Here is a 27018-nt window from a genome sequence, read left to right on the forward strand (position 1 = left end):
TCAGCTCACAGAACTGGAAAGGACAACTTTCAAGTAGATTTTCTCAGCCCTCCCTATTGAGATCTTCCCAGAAGTTGGCTAATTGGGCACCTGGGAAATGTAGTCTTTGGGGTGGTTATTTAGCTTAATCTTGCTTTTTGACTTACATAGTCCCTATCCATGGATTTTTAAGGCTTTTACCTTTCTTTTTAGTGCAAGGACTAGAGAAGCACCTGCTAATTCCTCATAGAACCTAAGGTGGTCTTGGGCCGTCTTCTTAACCTGTCAATTTCCTTACTGACATTTAGATTGAAGGAATATAAGGGTAAGAATAGCATTCTTCATAAATTGGATGTATGTACAATCACTTTGAGATCCCTAAAGTGACCAATTCCTTACTTAAGTCAGATAGACTTTGTCCTTTTTAGAGGGCCTCATAAGAGTGAGGCAGTTTTTAAGTCCCTTATAACTCAATGGATTAAGGAAGAAAGTGACGCAGCATATATTGGCCAGGGACTATCAGTTCCAGAAGGTCTGAGAACGCATTCAGCAAGAGCCCAGGTGGCTTTCTGGGCTGAATCTAGGGTGGTCTCTCTAGAGCAGGGGTTCTCCTTCCTTATAATCCTGCCATATCAGTGTGGGATATCCCCAAGCTACTCTCATTCTGACTGGGAGGAGGACCAAGTTGCTCACAAGGAAACGTCATACAATAGAGGCAATTCATGCAAATCTATCTCATGCATATTCACTGTGGATATCCTGAAAACCTGATTGGCTAGATGTGTCCGAGGGCTGGGTTGAGAACCACTATTCCAGAGGATATTTGCAAGACACTAACTTGGTTGACCTTGCATTTCTTTGCTAAGCATTCCCGTTTGGATGTCTGGGCTAAGAATGACATTTCCTTGTGAGCAACTTGGACCTCCTGCCAGTCAGTATGAGAGTAGCTTGGGTATATCCCACACTGATATGGCAGGATTATAAGGAAGGAGAAATGTAATCTTCCCTGATAATTTCCTTTCCTTAAATCCTGCCAAACCATTCCAGAACTCTCCTTAGGTCAGTCTAGCCTGGCAAAAGTGCAAACATTTTAGCAGTTTTTGTTGGGAGAACAGAAGGGAGCTATACCTGTTTTTCCCTTCCCTACTCAAATGGGAAGGGGATAAGGAGTAGCTCCTGTTTCTAAAAAAAAAAAAAAGGTTAATTATAAAAGGTAGATTTGTTTACTGTTCTGATGATTAGCTTTAACAAATACATCAGCTCATGGTTTGTGAGTGATGTCCAAGAAATCTTGTAGTTTTCTATCTCTGTCTGCCAACAGGGAGCTATAACCCACTTGTCTGGACTGATATGGCAGGAGTCAAGGAAAGGAATTCCTCAGGTAAGATTGTTTCTTCCTTCACAGCACCATTTAGTCATGCTGGCTGTTTGAACCTTCATGACGAATAATTGAGAACATGTGAGTGAGTGATGAGTGCTTCACTTTACATCTAAGCAGTCTACTGGTTCCTTGGAAGACAGGCGGAGGTCTGAGCAGCCTTGTGCTATGCAATGATGCCATTTACCTCTTTAAATTAGGCAAGATTCAAGATGGCAGGCAGGACTTGACCCTTTATAGTTTGCAGGTTTCATTTATCAGGAATATTTTTTTTCTGAAACATCACGCATTTCCAGCATAGCTCCCTGCTTCAACAGCGGGGGAGAAGAAAAACAACCATTAAGGACTGTATAACATAGTCTGGGTAAAAACAAATAAGCATGGGTGTAGCTTGCTTATTGCGGCGGTTACTACCCCTAACTAATCAAGCTAGATATTTCAATGGTGGGGGTGGAAGGGAAATAGAACCAAGAGCTAAGAGAAACAGATAAGTATGAGAGAAAAAATGTGTGAAGCTTGCTGGGCAGACTTGATGGGCCGTTTGGTCTTCTTCTGCCGTCATTTCTATGTTTCTATAAATCTCAGAGGGGTTGGCTGTCATGTTGACGTTTGCAGACTTGCAGAAAGTAAAGGAAAGAATACTGTGATCAGGTTGGTTGTGCTACTGTTACTGCAGCTGTGAGTTACTACCTATGTCTCAATTATCTCATGCACTAATGGGCCCCGTCCCCACACCCCTCCAAGATATGCACAGGATCACCACTGGAGCTGAGGTCGGGGGCACTGTGCATACCTTGGAGGGGTGTGGGGACGGGGCCCATTAGTGCAGGCTTAGGATCACCACTGGAGCTGAGATCGGGGGCACTGTGCATACCTTGGAGGGGTGTGGGGACGGGGCCCATTAGTGCAGGCTTAGGATCACCACTGGAGCTGAGATCGGGGGCACTGTGCATATCTTGGAGGGGTGTGGGGGCGGGGCCCATTAGTGCAGGCATAGGATCACCACTGGAGCTGAGATCGGGGGCACTGTGCATATCTTGGAGGGGTGTGGGGGCGAGGCCCATTAGTGCAGGCTTAGGATCACCACTGGAGCTGAGGTCGGGGGCACTGTGCATACCTTGGAGGGGTGTGGGGGCGGGGCCCATTAGTGCAGGCTTAGGATCACCACTGGAGCTGAGATCGGGGGCACTGTGCATATCTTGGAGGGGTGTGGGGGCGGGGCCCATTAGTGCAGGCTTAGGATCACCACTGGAGCTGAGGTCGGGGGCACTGTGCATATCTTGGAGGGGTGTGGGGGCAGGGCCCATTAGTGCAGGCTTAGGATCACCACTGGAGCTGAGATCAGGGGCACTGTGCATATCTTGGAGGGGTGTGGGGGCGGGGCCCATTAGTGCAGGCATAGGATCACCACTGGAGCTGAGATCGGGGGCACTGTGCATACCTTGGAGGGGTGTGGGGGCGGGGCCCATTAGTGCAGGCTGAGGATCACCACTGGAGCTGAGATCGGGGGCACTGTGCATACCTTGGAGGGGTGTGGGGGCGGGGCCCATTAGTGCAGGCTTAGGATCACCACTGGAGCTGAGATCGGGGGCACTGTGCATACCTTGGAGGGGTGTGGGGGCAGGGCCCATTAGTGCAGGCATAGGATCACCACTGGAGCTGAGATCGGGGGCACTGTGCATACCTTGGAGGGGTGTGGGGGCGGGGCCCATTAGTGCAGGCTTAGGATCACCACTGGAGCTGAGATCGGGGGCACTGTGCATACCTTGGAGGGGTGTGGGGGTGGGGCCCATTAGTGCAGGCTTAGGATCACCACTGGAGCTGAGATCGGGGGGCACTGTGCATACCTTGGAGGGGTGTGGGGACGGGGCCCATTAGTGCAGGCATAGGATCACCACTGGAGCTGAGATCGGGGGCACTGTGCATACCTTGGAGGGGTGTGGGGGTGGGGCCCATTAGTGCAGGCTTAGGATCACCACTGGAGCTGAGATCGGGGGCACTGTGCATATCTTGGAGGGGTGTGGGGGCGGGGCCCATTAGTGCAGGCTGAGGATCACCACTGGAGCTGAGATCGGGGGCACTGTGCATACCTTGGAGGGGTGTGGGGGCGGGGCCCATTAGTGCAGGCTGAGGATCACCACTGGAGCTGAGATCGGGGGCACTGTGCATACCTTGGAGGGGTGTGCGGGCGGGGCCCATTAGTGCAGGCTGAGGATCACCACTGGAGCTGAGATCAGGGGCACTGTGGATATCTTGGAGGGGTGTGGGGGCGGGGCCCATTAGTGCAGGCTGAGGATCACCACTGGAGCTGAGATCGGGGGCACTGTGCATACCTTGGAGGGGTGTGGGGGCAGGGCCCATTAGTGCAGGCTTAGGATCACCACTGGAGCTGAGATCGGGGGGCACTGTGCATATCTTGGAGGGGTGGGGGGGCGGGGCCCATTAGTGCAGGCATAGGATCACCACTGGAGCTGAGATCGGGGGCACTGTGCATACCTTGGAGGGGTGTGGGGGCGGGGCCCATTAGTGCAGGCATAGGATCACCACTGGAGCTGAGATCGGGGGCACTGTGCATATCTTGGAGGGGTGTGGGGGCGGGGCCCATTAGTGCAGGCTGAGGATCACCACTGGAGCTGAGATCGGGGGCACTGTGCATACCTTGGAGGGGTGTGGGGGGCGGGGCCCATTAGTGCAGGCTGAGGATCACCACTGGAGCTGAGATCGGGGGCACTGTGCATACCTTGGAGGGGTGTGGGGGCGGGGCCCATTAGTGCAGGCTTAGGATCACCACTGGAGCTGAGATCGGGGGCACTGTGCATATCTTGGAGGGGTGTGGGGGTGGGGCCCATTAGTGCAGGCTTAGGATCACCACTGGAGCTGAGGTCGGGGGCACTGTGCATACCTTGGAGGGGTGTGGGGGCGGGACCCATTAGTGCAGGCTTAGGATCACCACTGGAGCTGAGATCAGGGGCACTGTGGATATCTTGGAGGGGTGTGGGGGCGGGGCCCATTAGTGCAGGCTTAGGATCACCACTGGAGCTGAGATCGGGGGCACTGTGCATACCTTGGAGGGGTGTGGGGGCGGGGCCCATTAGTGCAGGCTTAGGATCACCACTGGAGCTGAGATCGGGGGCACTGTGCATACCTTGGAGGGGTGTGGGGGCGGGGCCCATTAGTTCAGGCTTAGGATCACCACTGGAGCTGAGATCGGGGGCACTGTGCATACCTTGGAGGGGTGTGGGGGCAGGGCCCATTAGTGCAGGCATAGGATCACCACTGGAGCTGAGATCGGGGGCACTGTGCATACCTTGGAGGGATGTGGGGGTGGGGCCCATTAGTGCAGGCTTAGGATCACCACTGGAGCTGAGATCGGGGGCACTGTGGATATCTTGGAGGGGTGTGGGGGCGGGGCCCATTAGTGCAGGCTTAGGATCACCACTGGAGCTGAGATCGGGGGCACTGTGCATACCTTGGAGGGGTGTGGGGATGGGGCCCATTAGTGCAGGCATAGGATCACCACTGGAGCTGAGATCGGGGGCACTGTGCATACCTTGGAGGGGTGTGGGGGTGGGGGCCCATTAGTGCAGGCTTAGGATCACCACTGGAGCTGAGATCGGGGGCACTGTGGATATCTTGGAGGGGTGTGGGGGCGGGGCCCATTAGTGCAGGCTTAGGATCACCACTGGAGCTGAGATCGGGGGCACTGTGCATACCTTGGAGGGGTGTGGGGACGGGGCCCATTAGTGCAGGCATAGGATCACCACTGGAGCTGAGATCGGGGGCACTGTGCATACCTTGGAGGGGTGTGGGGGTGGGGCCCATTGGTGCAGGCATAGGATCACCACTGGAGCTGAGATCGGGGGCACTGTGCATATCTTGGAGGGGTGTGGGGCAGGGCCCATTAGTGCAGGCTTAGGATCACCACTGGAGCTGAGATCGGGGGCACTGTGCATACCTTGGAGGGGTGTGGGGGCGGGGCCCATTAGTGCAGGCTTAGGATCACCACTGCAGCTGAGATCGGGGGCACTGTGCATATCTTGGAGGGGTGTGGGGCAGGGCAGTGTGGTACTGGCGCTGCTGAATCAGTGCCTGGGGTGGTAGCCGACCACATCTATCCCTGGATAACTAGACAAGACGCTCAACTGGAGCAACGTTTAGGGTCATCCTAGTATGCAGTTTCAAAACTGGCCCCCTCAATGTGCAGAAATGGGGCAGCTTTAGGATGAGCTGGATGATGTACAGCCGGTTTCAAAATGACCCTCCACGCCCAAATTTCCATTATCCAGCAAAGACCTAGTGACCCCCAAGCAGTGCGAGAGAGGCCATCACAGGCTGTCACCTTCAAATAACTTAAACACAAAGGTTACATCTTTTGTACTTATTTTTATTACTAGTTTGAATATATTTATCAGACACTTGAGTGTTTAGTACACAAATATTTCCTTTAGTTTGTTACCCTGGGTTGTTCTGAAGGCCGTGAAATGGTGCTGGGCTGGAGAAATAGAGATAAGCAATGAGCTGCAGGTGAGACGTCCTGTGCAAAGCAGTAATGGTGCAGCTCTGGCCTGCTGCTCACAGACTACTGAGCCAGTCTCACCTGCAGCTTGCTTAGTGACCCTTATTTCCTCATATTCCAGTAAAGGAGCACGTGAAACAGGGACGCTCCCCGCCCCCAGCCTGCCTGAGGGAGAGGGTCTAGTCCCAGTGGCACTACCATCCTCCCCCAGCAGCGGCATTTCAGAGACATTCACAGAAAGGAAGTACCTTTGGCCATAACATTTCAGGGCTAGAAAAAAGGAAAGCCTAGCTCTTACTCAGCCTGTTTACCATAGCGGTTTGGTGGGTCTTCGCGTGGTCTCATTTTTCCACATTGCAAGACTATGCTAGAACATCGTTCTGTAATTTAAAATGCTTTTCAGTTTCTGGACAGTGTAGGTCCTGTGATTCAAGTCTGAGATGCATTGGCAGTGCAGTGTGAGGGTCTCACTACTGGAATAGCAGGAGGTGCTGCAGGGCAGAGCTGTGTGTGAGGGTCTCAGTACTGGAATAGCAGGAGGTGCTGCAGGGCAGTGCAGTGTGAGGGTCTCACTACTGGAATAGCAGGAGGTGCTGCAGGGCAGAGCTGTGTGTGAGGGTCTCAGTACTGGAATAGCAGGAGGCGCTGCAGGGCAGAGCTGTGTGTGAGGGTCTCAGTACTGGAATAGCAGGAGGCGCTGCAGGGCAGAGCTGTGTGTGAGGGTCTCAGCACTGGAATAGCAGGAGGTGCTGCAGGGCAGAGCTGTGTGTGAGGGTCTCAGTACTGGAATAGCAGGAGGCGCTGCAGGGCAGAGCTGTGTGTGAGGGTCTCAGCACTGGAATAGCAGGAGGCGCTGCAGGGCAGAGCTGTGTGTGAGGGTCTCAGCACTGGAATAGCAGGAGGCGCTGCAGGGCAGAGCTGTGTGTGAGGGTCTCACTACTGGAATAGCAGGAGGTGCTGCAGGGCAGAGCTGTGTGTGAGGGTCTCAGTACTGGAATAGCAGGAGGCGCTGCAGGGCAGAGCTGTGTGTGAGGGTCTCAGTACTGGAATAGCAGGAGGCGCTGCAGGGCAGAGCTGTGTGTGAGGGTCTCAGCACTGGAATAGCAGGAGGCGCTGCAGGGCAGAGCTGTGTGTGAGGGTCTCAGTACTGGAATAGCAGGAGGTGCTGCAGGGCAGAGCTGTGTGTGAGGGTCTCAGTACTGGAATAGCAGGAGGTGCTGCAGAGCAGAGCTGTGTGTGAGGATCTCAGTACTGGAATAGCAGGAGGTGCTGCAGGGCAGAGCTGTGCGTGAGGGTCTCAGTACTGGAATAGCAGGAGGTGCTGCAGGGCAGAGCTGTGCGTGAGGGTCTCAGTACTGGAATAGCAGGAGGTGCTGCAGGGCAGAGCTGTGCGTGAGGGTCTCAGTACTGGAATAGCAGGAGGTGCTGCAGGGCAGAGCTGTGTGTGAGGGTCTCAGGGCAGAGCTGTGTGTGAGGGTCTCAGTACTGGAATAGCAGGAGGCGCTGCAGGGCAGAGCTGTGTGTGAGGGTCTCAGTACTGGAATAGCAGGAGGTGCAGGGCAGAGCTGTGTGTGAGGGTCTCAGTACTGGAATAGCAGGAGGTGCAGGGCAGAGCTGTGTGTGAGGGTCTCACTACTGGAATAGCAGGAGGTGCTGCAGGGCAGAGCTGTGTGTGAGGGTCTCAGTACTGGAATAGCAGGAGGTGCTGCAGGGCAGAGCTGTGTGTGAGGGTCTCAGTACTGGAATAGCAGGAGGTGCTGCAGGGCAGAGCTCTGTGTGAGGGTCTCAGTACTGGAATAGCAGGAGGCGCTGCAGGGCAGAGCTGTGTGTGAGGGTCTCAGCACTGGAATAGCAGGAGGCGCTGCAGGGCAGAGCTGTGTGTGAGGGTCTCAGTACTGGAATAGCAGGAGGCGCTGCAGGGCAGAGCTGTGTGTGAGGGTCTCAGTACTGGAATAGCAGGAGGTGCAGGGCAGAGCTGTGTGTGAGGGTCTCAGTACTGGAATAGCAGGAGGCGCTGCAGGGCAGAGCTGTGTGTGAGGGTCTCAGTACTGGAATAGCAGGAGGCGCTGCAGGGCAGAGCTGTGTGTGAGGGTCTCAGTACTGGAATAGCAGGAGGTGCAGGGCAGAGCTGTGTGTGAGGGTCTCAGTACTGGAATAGCAGGAGGCGCTGCAGGGCAGAGCTGTGTGTGAGGGTCTCAGTACTGGAATAGCAGGAGGTGCAGGGCAGAGCTGTGTGTGAGGGTCTCAGTACTGGAATAGCAGGAGGTGCTGCAGGGGCAGAGCTGTGTGTGAGGGTCTCAGTACTGGAATAGCAGGAGGTGCAGGGCAGAGCTGTGTGTGAGGGTCTCAGTACTGGAATAGCAGGAGGCGCTGCAGGGCAGAGCTGTGTGTGAGGGTCTCAGTACTGGAATAGCAGGAGGTGCTGCGGGGCAGAGCTGTGTGTGAGGGTCTCAGTACTGGAATAGCAGGAGGTGCTGCAGGGCAGAGCTGTGTGTGAGGGTCTCAGTACTGGAATAGCAGGAGGTGCTGCAGGGCAGAGCTGTGTGTGAGGGTCTCAGTACTGGAATAGCAGGAGGTGCTGCAGGGCAGAGCTGTGTGTGAGGGTCTCAGTACTGGAATAGCAGGAGGTGCAGGGCAGAGCTGTGTGTGAGGGTCTCAGTACTGGAATAGCAGGAGGTGCAGGGCAGAGCTGTGTGTGAGGGTCTCAGTACTGGAATAGCAGGAGGTGCTGCAGGGCAGAGCTGTGTGTGAGGGTCTCAGTACTGGAATAGCAGGAGGTGCAGGGCAGAGCTGTGTGTGAGGGTCTCAGTACAGGAATAGCAGGAGGCGCTGCAGGGCAGAGCTGTGTGCGAGGGTCTCAGTACTGGAATAGCAGGAGGCGCTGCAGGGCAGAGCTGTGTGTGGGGGTCTCAGTACTGGAATAGCAGGGGGTGCTGCAGGGATGAGCTGTGTGTGAGGGTCTCAGTACAGGAATAGCAGGAGATGCTGCAGGGCAGAGCTGTGTGTGAGGGTTTCAGTACTGGAATAGCAGGAGGTGCTGCAGGGCAGAGCTGTGTGTGAGGGTCTCAGTACTGGAATAGCAGGAGGTGCTGCAGGGCAGAGCTGTGTGTGAGGGTCTCAGTACTGGAATAGCAGGAGGTGCTGCAGGGCAGAGCTGTGTGTGAGGGTCTCAGTACTGGAATAGCAGGAGGTGGTGCAGGGCAGAGCTGTGTGTGAGGGTCTCAGTACTGGAATAGCAGGAGGTGCTGCAGGGCAGAGCTGTGTGTGAGGGTCTCAGTACTGGAATAGCAGGAGGTGCAGGGCAGAGCTGTGTGTGAGGGTCTCAGTACTGGAATAGCAGGAGGCGCTGCGGGGCAGAGCTGTGTGTGAGGGTCTCAGTACTGGAATAGCAGGAGGCTCTGCAGGGCAGAGCTGTGCGTGAGGGTCTCAGTACTGGAATAGCAGGAGGTGCAGGGCAGAGCTGTGCGTGAGGGTCTCAGTGCTGGAATAGCAGGAGGTGCTGCGGGGCAGAGCTGTGTGTGAGGGTCTCAGTACTGGAATAGCAGGAGGTGCTGCGGGGCAGAGCTGTGTGTGAGGGTCTCAGTACTGGAATAGCAGGGGGTGCTGCAGGGCAGAGCTGTGTGTGAGGGTCTCAGTACTGGAATAGCAGGAGGTGCTGCAGGGCAGAGCTGTGTGTGAGGGTCTCAGTACTGGAATAGCAGGAGGCGCTGCAGGGCAGAGCTGTGTGTGAGGGTCTCAGTACTGGAATAGCAGGAGGCGCTGCAGGGCAGAGCTGTGCGTGAGGGTCTCAGTACTGGAATAGCAGGAGGTGCAGGGCAGAGCTGTGCGTGAGGGTCTCAGTACTGGAATAGCAGGGGGTGCTGCAGAGCAGAGCTGTGTGTGAGGGTCTCAGTACTGGAATAGCAGGAGGTGCTGCGGGGCAGAGCTGTGTGTGAGGGTCTCAGTACTGGAATAGCAGGAGGTGCTGCGGGGCAGAGCTGTGTGTGAGGGTCTCAGTACTGGAATAGCAGGAGGTGCTGCGGGGCAGAGCTGTGTGTGAGGGTCTCAGTACTGGAATAGCAGGGGGTGCTGCAGAGCAGAGCTGTGTGTGAGGGTCTCAGTACTGGAATAGCAGGAGGTGCTGCAGGGCAGAGCTGTGTGTGAGGGTCTCAGTACTGGAATAGCAGGAGGTGCTGCAGAGCAGAGCTGTGTGTGAGGGTCTCAGTACTGGAATAGCAGGAGGCGCTGCAGGGCAGAGCTGTGTGTGAGGGTCTCAGTACTGGAATAGCAGGGGGCGCTGCAGGGCAGAGCTGTGTGTGAGGGTCTCAGTACTGGAATAGCAGGAGGCGCTGCAGGGCAGAGCTGTGTGTGAGGGTCTCAGTACTGGAATAGCAGGGGGTGCAGGGCAGAGCTGTGTGTGAGGGTCTCAGTACTGGAATAGCAGGAGGCGCTGCAGGGCAGAGCTGTGTGTGAGGGTCTCAGTACTGGAATAGCAGGAGGCGCTGCAGGGCAGAGCTGTGTGTGAGGGTCTCAGTACTGGAATAGTAGGAGGTGCAGGGCAGAGCTGTGTGTGAGGGTCTCCGTGCTGGAATAGCAGGAGATGCTGCAGGGCAGGGCTGTGTGTGAGGGTCTCAGTACTGGAATAGCAGGAGGTGCAGGGCAGAGCTGTGTGTGAGGGTCTCAGTGCTGGAATAGCAGGAGGTGCTGCAGGGCAGAGCTGTGTGTGAGGGTCTCAGTACTGGAATAGCAGGGGGTACTGCAGGGCAGAGCTGTGTGTGAGGGTCTCAGTACTGGAATAGCAGGAGGTGCAGGGCAGAGCTGTGTGTGAGGGTCTCAGTACTGGAATAGCAGGAGGTGCTGCAGGGCAGAGCTGTGTGTGAGGGTCTCAGTACTGGAATAGCAGGAGGCGGTGCAGGGCAGAGCTGTGTGTGAGGGTCTCAGTACTGGAATAGCAGGAGGTGCTGCAGGGTAGAGCTGTGTGTGAGGGTCTCAGTACTGGAATAGCAGGAGGTGCTGCAGGGCAGAGCTGTGTGTGAGGGTCTCAGTACTGGAATAGCAGGAAGCGCTGCAGGGCAGAGCTGTGTGTGAGGGTCTCAGTACTGGAATAGCAGGAGGTGCTGCAGGGCAGAGCTGTGTGTGAGGGTCTCAGTACTGGAATAGCAGGAGGTGCTGCAGGGCAGAGCTGTGTGTGAGGGTCTCAGTACTGGAATAACAGGAGGTGCTGCAGAGCAGAGCTGTGTGTGAGGGTCTCAGTACTGGGATAGCAGGAGGTGCTGCAGGGCAGAGCTGTGTGTGAGGGTCTCAGAACTGGAATAGCAGGAGGTGCTGCAGGGCAGAGCTGTGTGTGAGGGTCTCAGTACTGGAATAGCAGGAGGCGCTGCAGGGCAGAGCTGTGTGTGAGGGTCTCAGTACTGGAATAGCAGGGGGTGCTGCAGAGCTGTGTGTGAGGGTCTCAGTACTGGAATAGCAGGAGGTGCTGCAGGGCAGAGCTGTGTGTGAGGGTCTCAGTACTGGAATAGCAGGAGGTGCTGCAGGGCAGAGCTGTGTGTGAGGGTCTCAGTACTGGAATAGCAGGAGGCGCTGCAGGGCAGAGCTGTGTGTGAGGGTCTTAGTACTGGAATAGCAGGAGGTGCAGGGCAGAGCTGTGTGTGAGGGTCTCAGTACTGGAATAGCAGGAGGTGCTGCAGGGCAGAGCTGTGTGTGAGGGTCTCAGTACTGCAATAGCAGGAGGTGCTGCAGGGCAGAGCTGTGTGTGAGGGTCTCAGTACTGGAATAGCAGGGGGGCTGCAGGGCAGAGCTGTGCGTGAGGGTCTCAGTACTGGAATAGCAGGAGGTGCTGCAGGGCAGAGCTGTGCGTGAGGGTCTCAGTACTGGAATAGCAGGAGGTGCTGCAGGGCAGAGCTGTGCGTGAGGGTCTCAGTACTGGAATAGCAGGAGGTGCTGCAGGGCAGAGCTGTGCGTGAGGGTCTCAGTACTGGAATAGCAGGAGGTGCTGCAGGGCAGAGCTGTGCGTGAGGGTCTCAGTACTGGAATAGCAGGAGGTGCTGCAGGGCAGAGCTGTGTGTGAGGGTCTCAGTACAGGAATAGCAGGAGGTGCTGCAGGGCAGAGCTGTGTGTGAGGGTCTCATTACTGGAATAGCAGGAGGTGCTGCGGGGCAGAGCTGTGTGTGAGGGTCTCAGTACTGGAATAGCAGGAGGTGCAGGGCAGAGCTGTGTGTGAGGGTCTCAGTACTGGAATAGCAGGAGGTGCTGCAGGGCAGAGCTGTGTATGAGGGTCTCAGTACTGGAATAGCAGGGGGTGCTGCAGGGCAGAGCTGTGTGTGAGGGTCTCAGTACTGGAATAGCAGGAGGTGCTGCAGGGCAGAGCTGTGTGTGAGGGTCTCAGTACCATAATACAGGGGGTGTTTTGGCAAAGCTGTTAGTACTTGATTGGGTGCTAGAAGGCAGGACTGAAGTACTGTATGAGAGGGGAGTAAGGACATTCGCTAGTGACTGGGCATTGAATTCTCATCGCCTGGACCAGTATTTCCCAACTTTCTCCTGGAGGAACATTTAACCAGTCAGGTTTTCAGGATATGCATAATGAATATGCATGAGAGATTTGCATCCATTGGCGACCCGGGGTATGCGAATCTTTCTCATGCACATTCTTGTGGCAATGCTGAAACCCTGACGGGATAAGTGCACTTCCAGGAGAGGTTTGGGAAACTCTGCCCTCGCTGCACAGTCTGACAGGGAGAGGGTTCCAGTAATGACTGGGGACTGTTTTCTCTCTATCATCCCAAACATATACAAGAATCTGGGAAAACAAATCATATTTATGTCTACAACTGAGTTTAATGTGTTGTCATCTTAATTCTATACTTCAATTACAGAAATGAGCTACTGTACATGCTCGCCTATTATCCGATCCATATATAAACTGACCCCCACCCCCCCCCCCCACCCTGTTTCAACCCCCGAGAACCTTAAAAATTCAGTACCTGCGCAAAGCCGGTCACCAGGTCCTCCAACCCTTCTCCCCCCCAAACAAAAAACATTGCTAGGCCCTGGAACCACTGCACTACACTTGCTCCTTCTGTGGGTGTCCTGCTTAGTAAAAGGGATAAGAAGGATGCCCACTCCACTCTTGCCCCTCCACTGTCCCTTTCAAGATGGCACTGGTTGTCCTTAAGACCGGTACCATTTCTCCTCAGATCAGGCCATACAACTGTTTTACCCCCCCCTACCAGCAGATGGAGACAGAGAAGGAAAGCTTTACTGCTCGATTACAAGCCAGCGTGCCCCTCAGCCACTCACTATTCTGTGCAGCGGTCTGGAAATTGTAAATTAGGTCCTGGATGGAGGCCATCCTTCCTGGTGAGTAGGGACAAGCAGGGAGTCAGGGATTTGCTGGCTGTGCCCTGGTCTGAAAGGCATCTTGACAGTCCGTGGTCTGGCTCCCTCACATCCCTGTCTTGATCCTGACTGGTGGCTCCTGTGAAGGAAAGTATTTCTCTTCTGTTTGCTTCTTCCTTTAATAGTCCTGGTGGGCAGTGGGAATGGGTTTTTCTTTTCCCTTTTTTTTTGGGGGGGGGGGGGGTTGATAATCTGTTAAAAAAACAGGAGTAAAAGAGGAGAAGCAGATTATACAGAATGAGGGCTGGGTGAGTGCCTCGAGCCCCCAAACCTTGTTAAGCAAGGAAGGAGCTCATTTCCCCGAGGTCCGTGGTGTCGGCTGGTGCAAGTAAGTGGTTTTTTTGGGCTGCCATATTTTTGTAATCTATGGGTCGCCAGCGGTGTGTGGGCCTCCCCTCACAGCACAGCTGAGAGCCCTTGGTGAGCACGGGAAACGGTGTTGGGCCTGTGGGGACCACAAATCCAAACTCTCCTCAGCAGGACTGAACTCTGGATGTGCCGGGGGAGGTGACGGAGCTTCAGCGGCAGCCAGGAAGAGCAGGAAATTGGCGGTTAAACCTCTGAGCTATGTGGGGGAACCAGGCAGCACGGAAACCACGACCATCTTGACTTCTGTTCTCACAGTGCAAAGCATCATGGGAGAGACAGCAGGTATGTTGGTTCTGCCTTACCTGGATGATTGGTTGATCCAAGCAAAGTCAAAGGTAGAGTGCCAACAGTTGATGCAAAAAGTAGTACTCCGGTTGTAGTCTCTAGGTTGGGTAATACATTTTTCCAAAAGCAAGTTACTTCCATCTCAGACATTGGAGTACTTGCGAGCACGTTTCGAGACTCGGAAACCAGCGGAGGCCGGCTTGCAACATAAAACAGTCAGCAAGGATTTTCTCTCTTTCTACAGGATATAGAAGCTTCAGGAGCAGCTGCAGTGTTTGATGCATTTGCGGTGTCTGAGGGCCTGGGATTTTCTTCAAGTCTTTAGCTCTATGGCGTTCACCCTGGATTTTGTTCTATGAGCGTTTGTTCACATGTATCCCTTGCAGAAGACCCTTCTGACTCAGTAGAGTCCTGTATTGGAGGGGTTGGAAATCAGGGTGCCACTGGTGGGAAAAGCCATATTGAGTCTCTCTGGTGGCTTTTATGGCACAGTTTGTCTAGAGGTGTGGACTTGGATGTCTCGGATTGAATCGTGGTTACCACAGATGGCTGTCTAAAGGGTAGGGAAACCATTTGTCAGGGTCTATATGGCACAGGGTCTCTGGTCAATGAAGAAAGCCTTGTCCATCAATCATCTGAAAGCACAAGCAATCAGGAAGGCATTCATGGTTTTCCTACCATTGGGTCACAACAAGTTGATAAGAGTGTTGTCAGACAATGCAGCAGCAGCCGCATATATCAAAGGCAGGGAGGAGCCTAGAGTCAAGCTGTTTCAGTGGAGGTGTCACTTCTGTTTCATTGGACCAAGAACTGAGTTCCGTGGCTAGTGTCTCATGTTGAGGGGGTGGAAAATGTTTAGGTGGATTTCCTAAGCAGGAACACTCTGGATCCCGGAGAGTGGGCGTTGTCCCTGGTTGTGATGTCATTGATTATGTCAGAGTGGGCTATCTGAAAGTAGGATGTTTAATCTTGGCCTTTAAACTTTTAAGAGGGCATGGTTCGCCACTCTTGAAAATAGTTTGAAATGGCACGAGGCAACAAGACATTTGTATTTGATTGGAAAACACCCAGTGCAATTGGTACTACCTAAAAAGTTCTGTCATTTGAGACTGTTTAGCAGATCTTTTTCAGCTTCTACTCCGATTTTATGGGACAGTCTCCCACTTGATATAGGAGCAGAAATTGAGGTAAAGTAATTCCAGAAAAAACTGAAAACATGGCTGATGTCTACAATCTTTAATTAATCCCATAATGAGTAACCATGGTTACTCATTACCATGGCTCTTGCAAAAATGGTACAAGAGCTTGTACTGTGATCTATATAACAGTTATCAGGGAGACCCTGCAGAAGTAAATATTACTGGTTTGTGATAATGGCTTGATAACTGGTACAGAAATGTATTAATTTATGTTATTTTGTATATTATACTTTTTATATAGTTGTTCATCGCCCTGACATTTTTTTTTTTTTTAACAGTAAGGCGATTAAAACGTGTATAAATTAATAAAATAAAGCCGACGGCGACCAGAGGCAATGCCAAGGCGACAGATTTTCAGCCAGAGGTGAGAGACGGGGGTCGCAGGGACTCGATGTTCTGTCTCATTCGTGGCTTTGAGGGTTTCTGTTGTATGTTCTTCTTCCCAAGCCTCTGATAGGCAAGGTGGTCAGACTACAGAAACACATCCAGGAAAGGTGATTCTAGTGGCTGTGGAGTGAAGCAGAAGACCATGGTTTGCAGACCTCGTGAATCTCGTGCTGGAAGGTCTATTAAGGCTAGGCCATGTGCCCGGCCTGTTAAGGCAGGGTCCAGTTTTCTTGGATCAGGTGGATCGCTTTTATCTCTCAGCCTGGCTTTTGAGAAGGGCATCTAAGAAGTAAGGGCTATTCAGAGGAAATGGTAATAACTTTACTTCAGGCTCAGAAGCCTTCAAGGTCTTTAGTGTATGTGAGAGTCTGGAAGTCGTTTGTATCCTGGGGTGCAGAGAACGGGGGGGGGGGGGGGGGGGGGGGTGTCTCAGATTCTTGCCTTCCTGCAGAGTGGTTTACAGAAGGCTTTGGCTGAAGGTACAGGTGGCAACTTTAACTTGTTATAGAGGGAGGGTGAGGTCAGATTTCGGAAGGTGCACAGAGGTTGCATCCTCTTTGGTGTGAGGTTCTGCCTTGGAATTTGAATTTGGTCTTGCGGCCTTTGTGTGTCTTACCCTTTCAGCTCTTGAAGAGGGTTTCATTGAAAGATCTTACTTTGAAGACTATCTTTTTGCTCAGCATGGTATACTTCTACGTTGCAGGGCTCCCTTTCAGCGCTTTTCTGAAGAGGGGGTCTCAGTGCTTCCTTTTCGCCCAGGGTGGTTCTAGCTTTCCATGTGAAGTAGTCTGCGGAGTTGCCGGCATTCTGGGAATTGCATTCTTCTTCACCACATGCTAAACAGCTTCAAACGTTAGCGGTTCGCAGGGTGCTTTTGCGTTACCTGAAAGTTACGAACAGATTTTGAAAATCAGATCATCTCTTTATTTTGTTCAGTAGTCGTAAAAAAAGGGGCAAAAGGGTCTAAGGTGTCCATTGCTGGATGGGTGGTGATCGCTTCATCTTACATCTCTAAGAGCTTACAGGAAGAGATAAACATAAAGACAGTTTGTCAAATTTAGTAAAATGTATTCAACAGCCAGCAAATATCTTAGTGCACACAAAATCAATCTCGCTTAGTGTTCAATAGTTAATGTTTATTGCCAGCTCTTCCTTCCTGTGGAGAGAATGCCAGGACTCCTGCAAGTTTCAAGATCTCTCTGTGCACATCTCACCAATAAACTCCTTTTTATCCAGTCTGCACATGGTTGCTGGTCAGTCTTTCGTTACATTCCCCGATGTCCATCCTGAACCTGTTCAACCTGTTATGGCTGACCTTATCTTCTCCTTCCTTTGCGCTTTAGTTCCGCTGGAAAAAAACAGTTTTTATATCCAAATCCTGCCCCCCGCAGCGTATACAGAGACTCTGGCTGCTAATTCAAAGCACCTGTGCTCCAGGCCTCCTCAGTGTCCCATATGCCGCTATTATTTTTTCTATACCTGACCACTAATGTCTTTCTGTCCAGAGAAGCAGAGCTGGCCAGGCCCTACCACACAAGGACTCGTCATTCTTTGGAGTTCCCCATCTGTGCTGGTCTCTCAGCGCTGTGCACATTTCTACAGATTCCACCTAGGGATTTCCAAAAGACCGTTCTGCGATTCCAACTTAATAATGACAGAAAAAGACCAAATGGTCCATCCAGTCTGCCCAGCAAGTTTAGTCTGGCAGTAACTGCCGCTCCGTGCAGGTTTCCCCAAGCCTTATGTTAAAGGTAGTAACATTTACAATCAAAACTGAGCAACTGTCAAACCCATAACAAGATCACTGATAGCAACATATTTATGGGGTGAGCAGCCGTCTTGAAAATTCAGACAATGCTGCTTGAACGTGCTTTACGTTTGGAGTTAGCGGTAGATGCAGTCCTGTGCTTTTTCCCTAATGTCTTGAATCAGCAGCCCAGACTGTAAAAGCCAGGGCCCAGTGTTGGCTGCTGTCTGAATCCAATTCCCCTTTCTCCTGCCACCGAAGAGGAAAGCCGCGTTGCAGATGTGTCACAAGCATCGAGGCTGCTCTGCGAAGGTTTCTCCCATGCACCCTCTTCTTCACTTCCAGCCTCTAGTCTTCAGGGATCCGCAGGGTTCATCCCAGGCCTTTCTGCATCCGCTTCCGGTTTCTGATCTCACTGTTTTCTCTGTGTATTATAAACAGGTCCCGGTTTGGACAAGGTTCACCAGTTAATTGCAGGTTACCCCTGCGGGACAGCAGCTTTCTTACAAGTGATACTGACTTATATAGCAGCAGAAAAGCTTTCCTCCTCGCAGGGGGAAGAACAGTGGTGTGGACTGATCTGTGGGACTGAAGGAAAGAATCACATTTTCCCAGGGCCGACTGGAGCCTTATTGATAGGAACGACATCCCTCCCACCACTTTTAATGAGCAGGACCCCCATGGAAGGGGTCAGTGGGGGCCAGGCTGGTTCCTGGCCTCGGCACCTTTTTTGGGGGTGGGAGGGGAGTTGAATGATTTAAGATAATTAAAACAAACACACTTAATTGGTAGTAATGAGTGATGTGAAGTACGTGGGCCTCAACTTTGTGATTTATGGATTAGCTGAACCCTGTTTTTTTTCCGGAATATTTTAGTGTAAAATTCTCGGCTTATACTTGAGCATTTACAGAAAATGAAACCAAAAGCTAAAATAATTGCTGGGAGGATTCTACAAATGTGACCTTGTTATTTCTGTCCAGCAAATAAAGTGTAAGTGCTTGTGAGACACAGAAAGTCAGACATATGGAGGAGAGGAAGGGCAAGGAGAGGCAAGGAAGAAGAGAAGGATTAGGGAGAAGGAGGAGAGCTGAGGACAGACAGGGAGCACAGGGAGACAGGGAAAAGCTGGAAAGGAAGAAACTGTAAGTGGAGGAGATGGGGAAGGGAGAAGCAGAGGCTGTAAACCTGGAAGATTAAAATCTATATCTAGACCTCCCCAGAGAAAAGTAAATGTGTTTTTATTTAGCTGTTGTCGGGCTGTGCGTAGAGAAGGTGGTTATCCAGAGATCTCCTCCCGCTGCTCCTTGTTCTTCCGTACCCCAGCTGCATGCAGTTCCTGTAAAGATGGGACAGGTTGAAAAGATCAGAGGCTGGGCCCCTCCCTCCCTCCCTCCTTCCTGTGCTAAAGCTGCCAGGATCATGCACCACAAGCAGGTAACAGGAGAATCCTCACTGCTGAGAAGTCACAGGAATAGACATGCAGTGTCCAACAAGCATGGACCAGATCATTCCCCAGCTGGGGCCTATTCCTGCTCACTTTTAGATATTAATGTGACATCTGACACAGAGTCCCGGACTGCTTGGTCCCCTAAGGGATGTGAGACTTGCCTTCTCACGCAGGCGCTCCCGCAGTGCAGCCAGGTGGGCCTCCCGGATCTCTTTGCTCAGCTCCATCTTGTAGTTGAGTTTCTTCTCGGCCATGCGACTGAAGTTGTTGTTGTCTTCGATGGCCTTATGCAGCACATCCCTTTCATGCTCCCGCTTCTCGGCCAACTGCTTCAGCACATGCGCCTCCTGGCTCTGCAGAAAGAAAGAAGAGAACATGTGAATTTGCAGAATATTACGGGGGTCATTCCATAACATTTATCCACCTAGGTTACACCAGTTTCCAAAGTGAACTTCTATGCAGAAGTTTGCTTTGAAAATTATCCAATAAAAACTCCCCACTCAAAAGTTCCGCTTGTGAATTTGTGCAAGGAAATTCACATGCAAACTTTTCAAAATCAAAGTACATGCACTTCCGGAATGCCTATCCCTGATGCTCTTAAAATTATGTGCCAAGCAGTCTGTGGGTAAAGCACTATTTTACTTACAGAAGAACCTTTCAAATTTATTTTGTGTCTTTAAGCAATTGAAAAAATATTTTTGAAAAACATGTTTTTGAAACATTTTGGACAAACCTTCAAAAAGCAGCATGGTAATTTTTCTGAATTATTGATACAAAAGGAACAGAGATGGATCTATCTTCTGGACACAGTGACCCCTGGTGGCTTAAACAATGAAATAGAGTGGAGTTTCTTCACTTAATGGTTACCGTCTTACCTGCCGCGATCTGATTGGCTTTCCATTCTCACAATTTGATTGGTTCCTGACATTCGCGCCAAAATGTGGTTTGGCGTTTAAAAGGCCAGCCCGGTGATTTGGTATTTGCACTCCCTGTCAACCTGTTGTTAAAACTATTGAAGGTATGTGGAATTTTGTATATGATCATGATATACCATTTTCGGTCTGTACCCTATATGTTTTTATAGGATCCATGTTAAAAGTTTAATTTCACTTTATTTTTAGATTTCTTATTTCATGGTGTTGTCCCTCCCGACGCAGCCAGTGGGCGAAACACGGGGTCCGTGTCGGGGGACCCCTACTTGTGCTTGGAATTATACACAAAAAATTTACAGTGGAGTTGCCATATGAACCGTGTTAGAATTCTAATAAACTTTGGATCTGACAAGACTTCTGCACTTGTTGTGTTTTTAGACTTCAATTACCCCAATATAGACTGGGTAAATGTATCATCGGGACACGCTAGAGAGATAAAGTTCCTGGATGGAATAAATGATAGCTTTATGGAGCAATTGGTTCAGGAACCGACGAGAGAGGGAGCAATTTTAGATCTAATTCTCAGTGGGCACAGGACTTGGTGAGAGAGGTAACGGTGGTGGGGCCGCTTGGCAATAGTGATCATAATATGATCAAATTTGAATTAATGACTGGAATAGGAACAGTGTGCAAATCCACGGCTCTCGTGCTAAACTTTCAAAAGGGAAACTTTGATAAAATGAGAAAAATTGTTAGAAAAAAACTGAAAGGAGCAGCTACAAAAGTAAAAAATGTCCAAGAGGCGTGGCCATTGTTAAAAAATACCATTCTAGAAGCACAGTCCAGATGTATTCCACACATTAAGAAAGGTGGAAAGAAGGCAAAACGATTACCGGCATGGTTAAAAGGGGAGGTGAAAGAAGCTATTTTAGCCAAAAAATCTTCATTCAAAAATTGGAAGAAGGAACCAACAGAAGAAAATAGGATAAAGCATAAACGTTAGCAAGTTAAATGTAAGACATTGATAAGACAGGCTAAGAGAGAATTTGAAAAGAAGTTGGCTGTAGAGGCAAAAACTCACAGTAAAAACCTTTTTAAATATATCCGAAGCAGAAAGCCTGTGATGGAGTCAGTTGGACCGTTAGATGATCGAGGGGTTAAAGGGGCACTTAGAGAAGATAAGGCCATCGGGGAAAGATTAAATGATTTCTTTGCTTCGGTGTTTACTGAAGAGGATGTTGGGGAGGTACCCGTAATGGAGAAGGTTTTCATGGGTAATGATTCAGATGGACTGAATCAAATCACGGTGAAGCTAGAAGATGTGGTAGGCCTGATTGACAAACTGAAGAGTAGTAAATCACCTGGACCGGATGGTATACACCCCAGAGTACTGAAGGAACTAAAAAATGAAATTTCAGACATATTAGTAAAAATTTGTAACCTATCATTAAAATCATCCATTGTACCTGACGACTGGAGGATAGCAAATGTAACCCCAATATTTAAAAAGGGCTCCAGGGGCGATCTGGGAAACTATAGACCGGTTAGCCTGACTTCAGTGCCAGGAAAAATAGTGGAAAGTGTTCTAAACATCAAAATCACAGAACATATAGAAAGACATGGTTTAAAGGAACAAAGTCAGCATGGCTTTACCCAAGGCAAGTCTTGCCTCACAAATCTACTTCACTTTTTTGAAGGAGTTAATAAACATGTGGATAAAGATATAGTATACTTGGATTTTCAGAAGGCGTTTGACAAAGTTCCTCATGAGAGGCTTCTAGGAAAAGTAAAAAATCATGGGATAGGTGGCGATGTCCTTTCGTGGATTGCAAACTGGCTAAAAGACAGGAAACAGAGAGTAGGATTAAATGGACAATTTTCTCAGTGGAAGGGAGTGGGCAGTGGAGTGCCTCAGGGATCTGTATTGGGACCCTTACTTTTCAATATATTTATAAATGATCTGGAAAGAAATACGACGAGTGAGATAATCAAATTTGCAGATGACACAAAATTGTTCAGAGTAGTTAAATCACAAGCAGATTGTGATAAATTGCAGGAAGACCTTGTGAAACTAGAAAATTGGGCATCCAATTGGCAGATGAAATTTAATGTGGATAAGTGCAAGATGATGCATATAGGGAAAAATAACCCATGCTATAATTACACAATGTTGTGTTCCATATTAGGTGCTACAACCCAAGAAAGAAATCTAGGCTTCATAGTGGATAATACATTGAAATCATCGGTTCAGTGTGCTGCGGCAGTCAAAAAAGCAAACAGAATGTTGGGAATTATTAGAAAGGGAATGGTGAATAAAACGGAAAATGTCATAATGCCTCTGTATCGCTCCATGGTGAGACCGCACCTTGAATACTGTGTACAATTCTGGTCACCGCATCTCAAAAAAGATATAATTGCGATAGAGAAGGTACAGAGAAGGGCTACCAAAATGATAAAGGGAATGGAACAGCTCCCCTATGAGGAAAGATTAAAGAGGTTAGGACTTTTCAGCTTGGAGAAGAGATGACTGAGGGGGGATAAGATAGAGATGTTTAAAACCATGAGAGGTCTAGAACGGGTAGATGTGAATCGGTTATTTACTCTTTCGGATAATATAAAGACTAGGGGGCACTCCATGAAGTTAGCATGGGGCACATTTAAAACTAATCGGAGAAAGTTCTTTTTCACTCAATGCACAATTAAACTCTGGAATTTGTTGCCAGAGGATGTGGTTAGTGCAGTTAGTATAGCTGTGTTTAAAAAAGGATTGGATAAGTTCTTGGAGAAGTCCATTACCTGCTATTAAGTTCACTTAGAGAATAGCCACTGCCATTAGCAATGGTTACATGGAATAGACTTAGTTTTTGGGTACTTGCCAGGTTCTTATGGCCTGGATTGGCCACTGTTGGAAACAGGATGCTGGGCTTGATGGACCCTTGGTCTGACCCAGTATGGCATTTTCTTATGTTCTTAGAGGAACAATTTGTGAAGCCCTTTGCTCTAAGCATTCTAGAGGTGCATGGAATTGTCCATGTGGCTCCTTCAATAGTGCACTTACAATGGGAACAGGATCTGCATTGAAAATGTCCCTTCTCTGTCTGATCATCATTATGAATGTCTCTGAATGTAGCATCTGTCACATATTCTTTGATGTGACTTCTCGTAAATGGAAAGCAAGTAAACTCTAAAACATGTTGTGTAAAATTGGCCAATGCTTTTTAATAATCTTAACTTTTTGGCCAAAAAAAACCAAAACAAAACAGAATATCTCATAGAAACATAGAAATGACAATAGAAAAAGGCCTAAATGATCCATCCAGTCTGCCCAACAAGCTTCTTAAGGTAGTAACTGCCACTATGTGTAGGTTGCTCCCATGTTTCTCTTAAGGGTAGAATCTTCTCTCTGTACAGTTATCCCCAAGCCTTATGGTACCCATAAAAATTGCAACTAGCAACATTTATTTACTGGGTGATGAGCTTTCTTGAAAATTCAGACTGTGTTGATTGACATGCTTCGCTTATGGACTTGGCTGTAGAAGCAGTCCTGTTCTTTTTCCCTTATGTCTGCGTATCAGTACCCAGACCGTAGAATTCGGGCCCTCTTATCTGTTATCTGTATTCTGTTCCCCTTTTCTCCTGCAGTTGAAGCTAGGAGCAATGATACAGTTGCGTTAGAATCATTAGGCATATTGATTAAGAGTAGTAACCACCGCACCAGCAAGTTATTCCTCTGCATGATTTTCTCATTTCCGTCTTATAGCCTTCAGAGATCCAAGGGTTTATCCCATGCCCCTTTGAATTCTTTGACTGTTATCTTCTTCACCACCTCCTCCAGAAGGGCATTCCAGGCATCTATCACCCTCTCAGTGAAGAAATATTTGCTGCTGTTGGTTCAGAGTTGTCCCCCCTAGACTTTCAATACATGACTCCTAGTTCTATTGTTTTCTTTCCAATGGAAAAGGTTCAAAGTCCGTGCATCATTAAAACTTTTCAGGTATCTGAAAGTCTGTATCATATTTCCCTTGCACCTCCTCTCTTCAAGGATATACATATTTAGATCATTCAGCCTCTCCTCATAGATCTTCCAATACAGACCACACACCATTTTGGTCATTCTTCTCTGAATCGCCTCGATCCTGTCTCTATCCCTTTTGAGATATGGATTCCAGAACTGATCACTGTATTCCAAGTGAGGCCTCACCAAGGTCCTGAACAAGGGTATTATCAATTCCTTTTTCTCACTGGTTATTCCTCTTGCTTTGCAGCCCAGCAGTCTTCTGGCTTTAGGTATTGCCTTGTCACATTGCTTTTCCTTCTTCAGATCCCCATCCACTGACATCCCAAGATCCCTCTCTTGGTCCATGCATATCAGTCTTTCACTCCCCATCACATACAGCTCTTTTGCAGTACCACATCCCAGATGCATGAATACGTCTTGGCTTTGAATCCCAGCTGTCAAATCTTTGACCACTCTTCAAGCTTTCTTAAATCACTTTTCATTCTCTCTACTCCTTCAGTCATGTCCACTCTGTTGCAGATCTTAGTATTATCCGCAAATAGACAATCTTTACCTTCTGTCCCTTCCATAATGTCACTCACAAGATATTGAACAGAACCAGTCCCAAAACCAAACCCTGTGGCCCTCCACTTAACACCATTCTCTCTTCAGAGTAGATTCCATTTACCATTACATGCTGTCTCCTATCAATCAACAAGTTTGTAATCTATGTCACCACCTTGGCACTCACTCCCAAGCTTCTCATTTTATTCACAAGCCTATGTGGGACCGTGTCAAAAGCTTTGCTGAAATCCAAGTAGATCTTATCGAGTGCTCTTTCTAGATCCAATTCTCTAGTCACCCAGTCAAAAAAAATCAATCAGATTTATCTGACAGGACCTTCCCCTGGTGAATCCATGCTGCACCGGGTCCAGCAGCCCACCAGATTATAGATAGTTAATTATCCTTTCCTTCAGCAGTCTCCATTAATTTCCCCACCACTGAGGTGAGACTCACCGGCCTGTAGTTTCCAGCCTCCTCTCTGCTACCACTGCTGTGAAGTGGGATCACCACTGCTCTTCTCTAATCCTGTGGAACCACTCCTGTTTCCAGAGATCATTTGAACAGGTCCTTCAGTGAGCCCACCAACATATCTCTGACCTCTCTCAGTATCCCGGGGTATATTTCATCCAGCCCCATGGCCTTGTCACTTTCAATTTGCCTAGCTCCTCCCATACATTCTCTTCTATAAACAGTTTCCTCTACTCCTTCCTCTACCCTTTTCTAGGGTCTTCTTTAGTGAACACCGAACTGAAGTATTTATTATTTCTGACATTGCTTTGTTACTCTCCACACATTGCTTGTGTCACCTTTCAATTTCACTATACCTCTTCTGAACTCCTTTCCTTCTCTATGTCTGAAACTGTTTTCCCGAGGTGGTTCTTTTTTTTAGCAACAATTGTCAATTAGCATACCATGCTCTCTTATATGCCATTTTGAGAGAACACAACATCAAAGAATATGTGACAGATGCTACATTCAGAGACATTCATAATGATGATCAGACAGAGAAGGGACATTTTCAATGCAGATCCTGTTCCCATTGTCAGTGCACTATTGAAGGAGCCACATGGACAATTCCATGCACTTCTAGAATGCTTAGAGCAAAGGGCTTCACAAATTGTTCCTCTACATGGGTTATTTACACAATAGTTTGCTCTTTCCCTTTAATTTATATTGGGAGGAACAAACGGGCTATAAAAGTCCGGATGAATGAACATCACAGCTGTGTGGGCACCAGTAAACTTAATGCTCCGCTTGTCCAATACAGTAATGCTGCTAATCTTTCTTTTGAAAGCTATGAATGATGAGTCTTCGATCAGCTCGCAGTATCGTGGTGTGCTGGGGATAGGGAGGCTAAACCAAATGAGAGAGAGCAGTTTTGGATACATTCTCTTAACACAATACAACCATATGGACTGAATAGTGAAGTCAAATAGTATTCTCTCATCTGATTGTCTCTCTTTTTAAATATGAATATGTACATTTCTGTTTTTGTAATGGTTGAGGTATGGGCTGACCAATTCTGATCGTTTTGGGTCTATGATGTAGCCTGATTTTTTGAGAAAATAATATCATTGTTGTACCCATGTCATCATCTGATTGGTTCAAGTTGTAATGCTACCAACATGATACAAAAAAGGTTTTGGCAAGGAAACTTTTTTTGACCAATTAAAATCTAGCAAGTATTGCTGTTTGATTGGCCTGTAAGAATTTAAATGATGGTGGCTCTTTTTGCTTTGCAGGAATGCTACATAGTAACATGTAACCTGCTTCAACGGCAGGGGAGAAAGTCTGTTACTTCACTTTCAACGCATAGCTCTCTGCTTCAACGGCAGGGGAGAAAGTCTGTTACTTCACTTTCAACGCATAGCTCTCTGCTTCAACGGCAGGGGAGAAAGTCTGTTACTTCACTTTCAACGCATAGCTCTCTGCTTCAACGGCAGGGGAGAAAGTCTGTTACTTCACTTTCAAAGCATAGCCAGCATAGCTCTCTGCTTCAATGGCAGGGGCAATGTAGAAAAGAGGATCTAAATATAGACAACAACCAACAAGGACTGAATTACATAGTCGAGTAAACAAAAGCATGGGTGTAGCTTGCTTATTGAGGTGGTTACTACCCCTAACTAAGCTACATATTCAATTAGATGCAGTTCCAACACTGCTCTCTACATTAATGGTGGGGTGGAAGGGAAATAGAACTAAAAGGTACTAAGAGCCAAGCGTAACAAGTAAGAAGAAAAATAAAAAAAAGTGCATAGCTTGCTGGGCAGACTGGATGGGCCATATGGTCTTCTTCTGCCGTCATTTCTATGTTTCTATGTTTCTATAATAATGACGGCAGAAAAAGACCAAAATGTTCCATCTAGTCTGCCTAGCAAGCTTCCCAAGGTAGTAACTGCCGTTCCATGCAGTTTACCCCCAAGCTTTTTTATTTATTCCCATCCTCTAGCCTTTAGGGATCCACAGTGTTTATCTCATGCCCCTTTGAAATCATTCACAGTTTTAGTCTTCACCACTTCCTCCGGAAGGGCAATCCAGACATCCACCACCCTCAGTGAAGAAATATTTCCTGACATTGGTTCTAAGACTTCCTCCCTGGAGTTTCAAATCATGACCCCAATTCTACTAAATTATTTTCAATGGAAAAGGTTTGTTGACGACCATGGATCGTTAAAACCTTTCAAATATCTAAAGGTCTGTATCATATCACCCCTGCTCCTCCTCTCTTCCAGGGTATACATATTCAAGTTCTTCAACCTCTTCTCATAAGACATTCGATGGAGACCACCCACCATTTTGGTCGCCCTTCTCTGGATCGCCTCAATCCTGTCTCTGTCTCCTTTGAGATGTAGTCTCCAGAACTGAACACAGTGCTCCAGGTGAGGCCTCACCAATGACCTG

The 27018-nt window shown here is 49.2% G+C and overlaps 3 protein-coding genes across 3 annotated transcripts in view; all 3 read right to left on the minus strand.

Annotated features, from left to right (window-relative positions):
• Positions 1 to 2070: 2070 nt before the first annotated feature.
• LOC115096737 (skin secretory protein xP2-like) lies at positions 2071 to 3120 on the minus strand. Its single transcript, XM_029611800.1, has one exon. It carries the CDS (start codon positions 3118 to 3120, stop codon positions 2071 to 2073), a length of 1050 nt encoding a protein of 349 aa, XP_029467660.1.
• An 858-nt stretch (positions 3121 to 3978) lies between these two features.
• Positions 3979 to 4905, minus strand: LOC115096741 (skin secretory protein xP2-like). Its single transcript, XM_029611804.1, has one exon. The coding sequence runs from the start codon at positions 4903 to 4905 to the stop codon at positions 3979 to 3981; it is 927 nt and encodes a 308-aa protein (XP_029467664.1).
• Positions 4906 to 12793: 7888 nt separating this feature from the next.
• The window catches only part of STMN3 (stathmin 3), a 79838-nt gene continuing 65613 nt past the window's right edge, over positions 12794 to 27018 (minus strand). Inside the window, exons 4-5 of the mRNA XM_029613156.1 lie at positions 18846 to 19037; positions 12794 to 18573 (exon numbers count right to left, since the gene is read on the minus strand). Coding sequence (XP_029469016.1) covers positions 18514 to 18573; positions 18846 to 19037 — 252 coding nt within the window. The 3' untranslated portion in view covers positions 12794 to 18513. The remainder of the gene's footprint in view (positions 18574 to 18845; positions 19038 to 27018) is intronic.

The sequence above is a fragment of the Rhinatrema bivittatum genome, chromosome 8 (genome assembly GCF_901001135.1).
Source record: "Rhinatrema bivittatum chromosome 8, aRhiBiv1.1, whole genome shotgun sequence".
NCBI lineage: Eukaryota > Metazoa > Chordata > Amphibia > Gymnophiona > Rhinatrematidae > Rhinatrema > Rhinatrema bivittatum.

Bases quoted from the DNA above. Each gene is read 5' to 3' on its own strand.
- LOC115096737 (XM_029611800.1), bottom strand. From the start codon at position 3,120: ATGCACAGTGCCCCCGATCTCAGCTCCAGTGGTGATCCTAAGCCTGCA.
- LOC115096741 (XM_029611804.1), bottom strand. From the start codon at position 4,905: ATGCACAGTGCCCCCGATCTCAGCTCCAGTGGTGATCCTATGCCTGCA.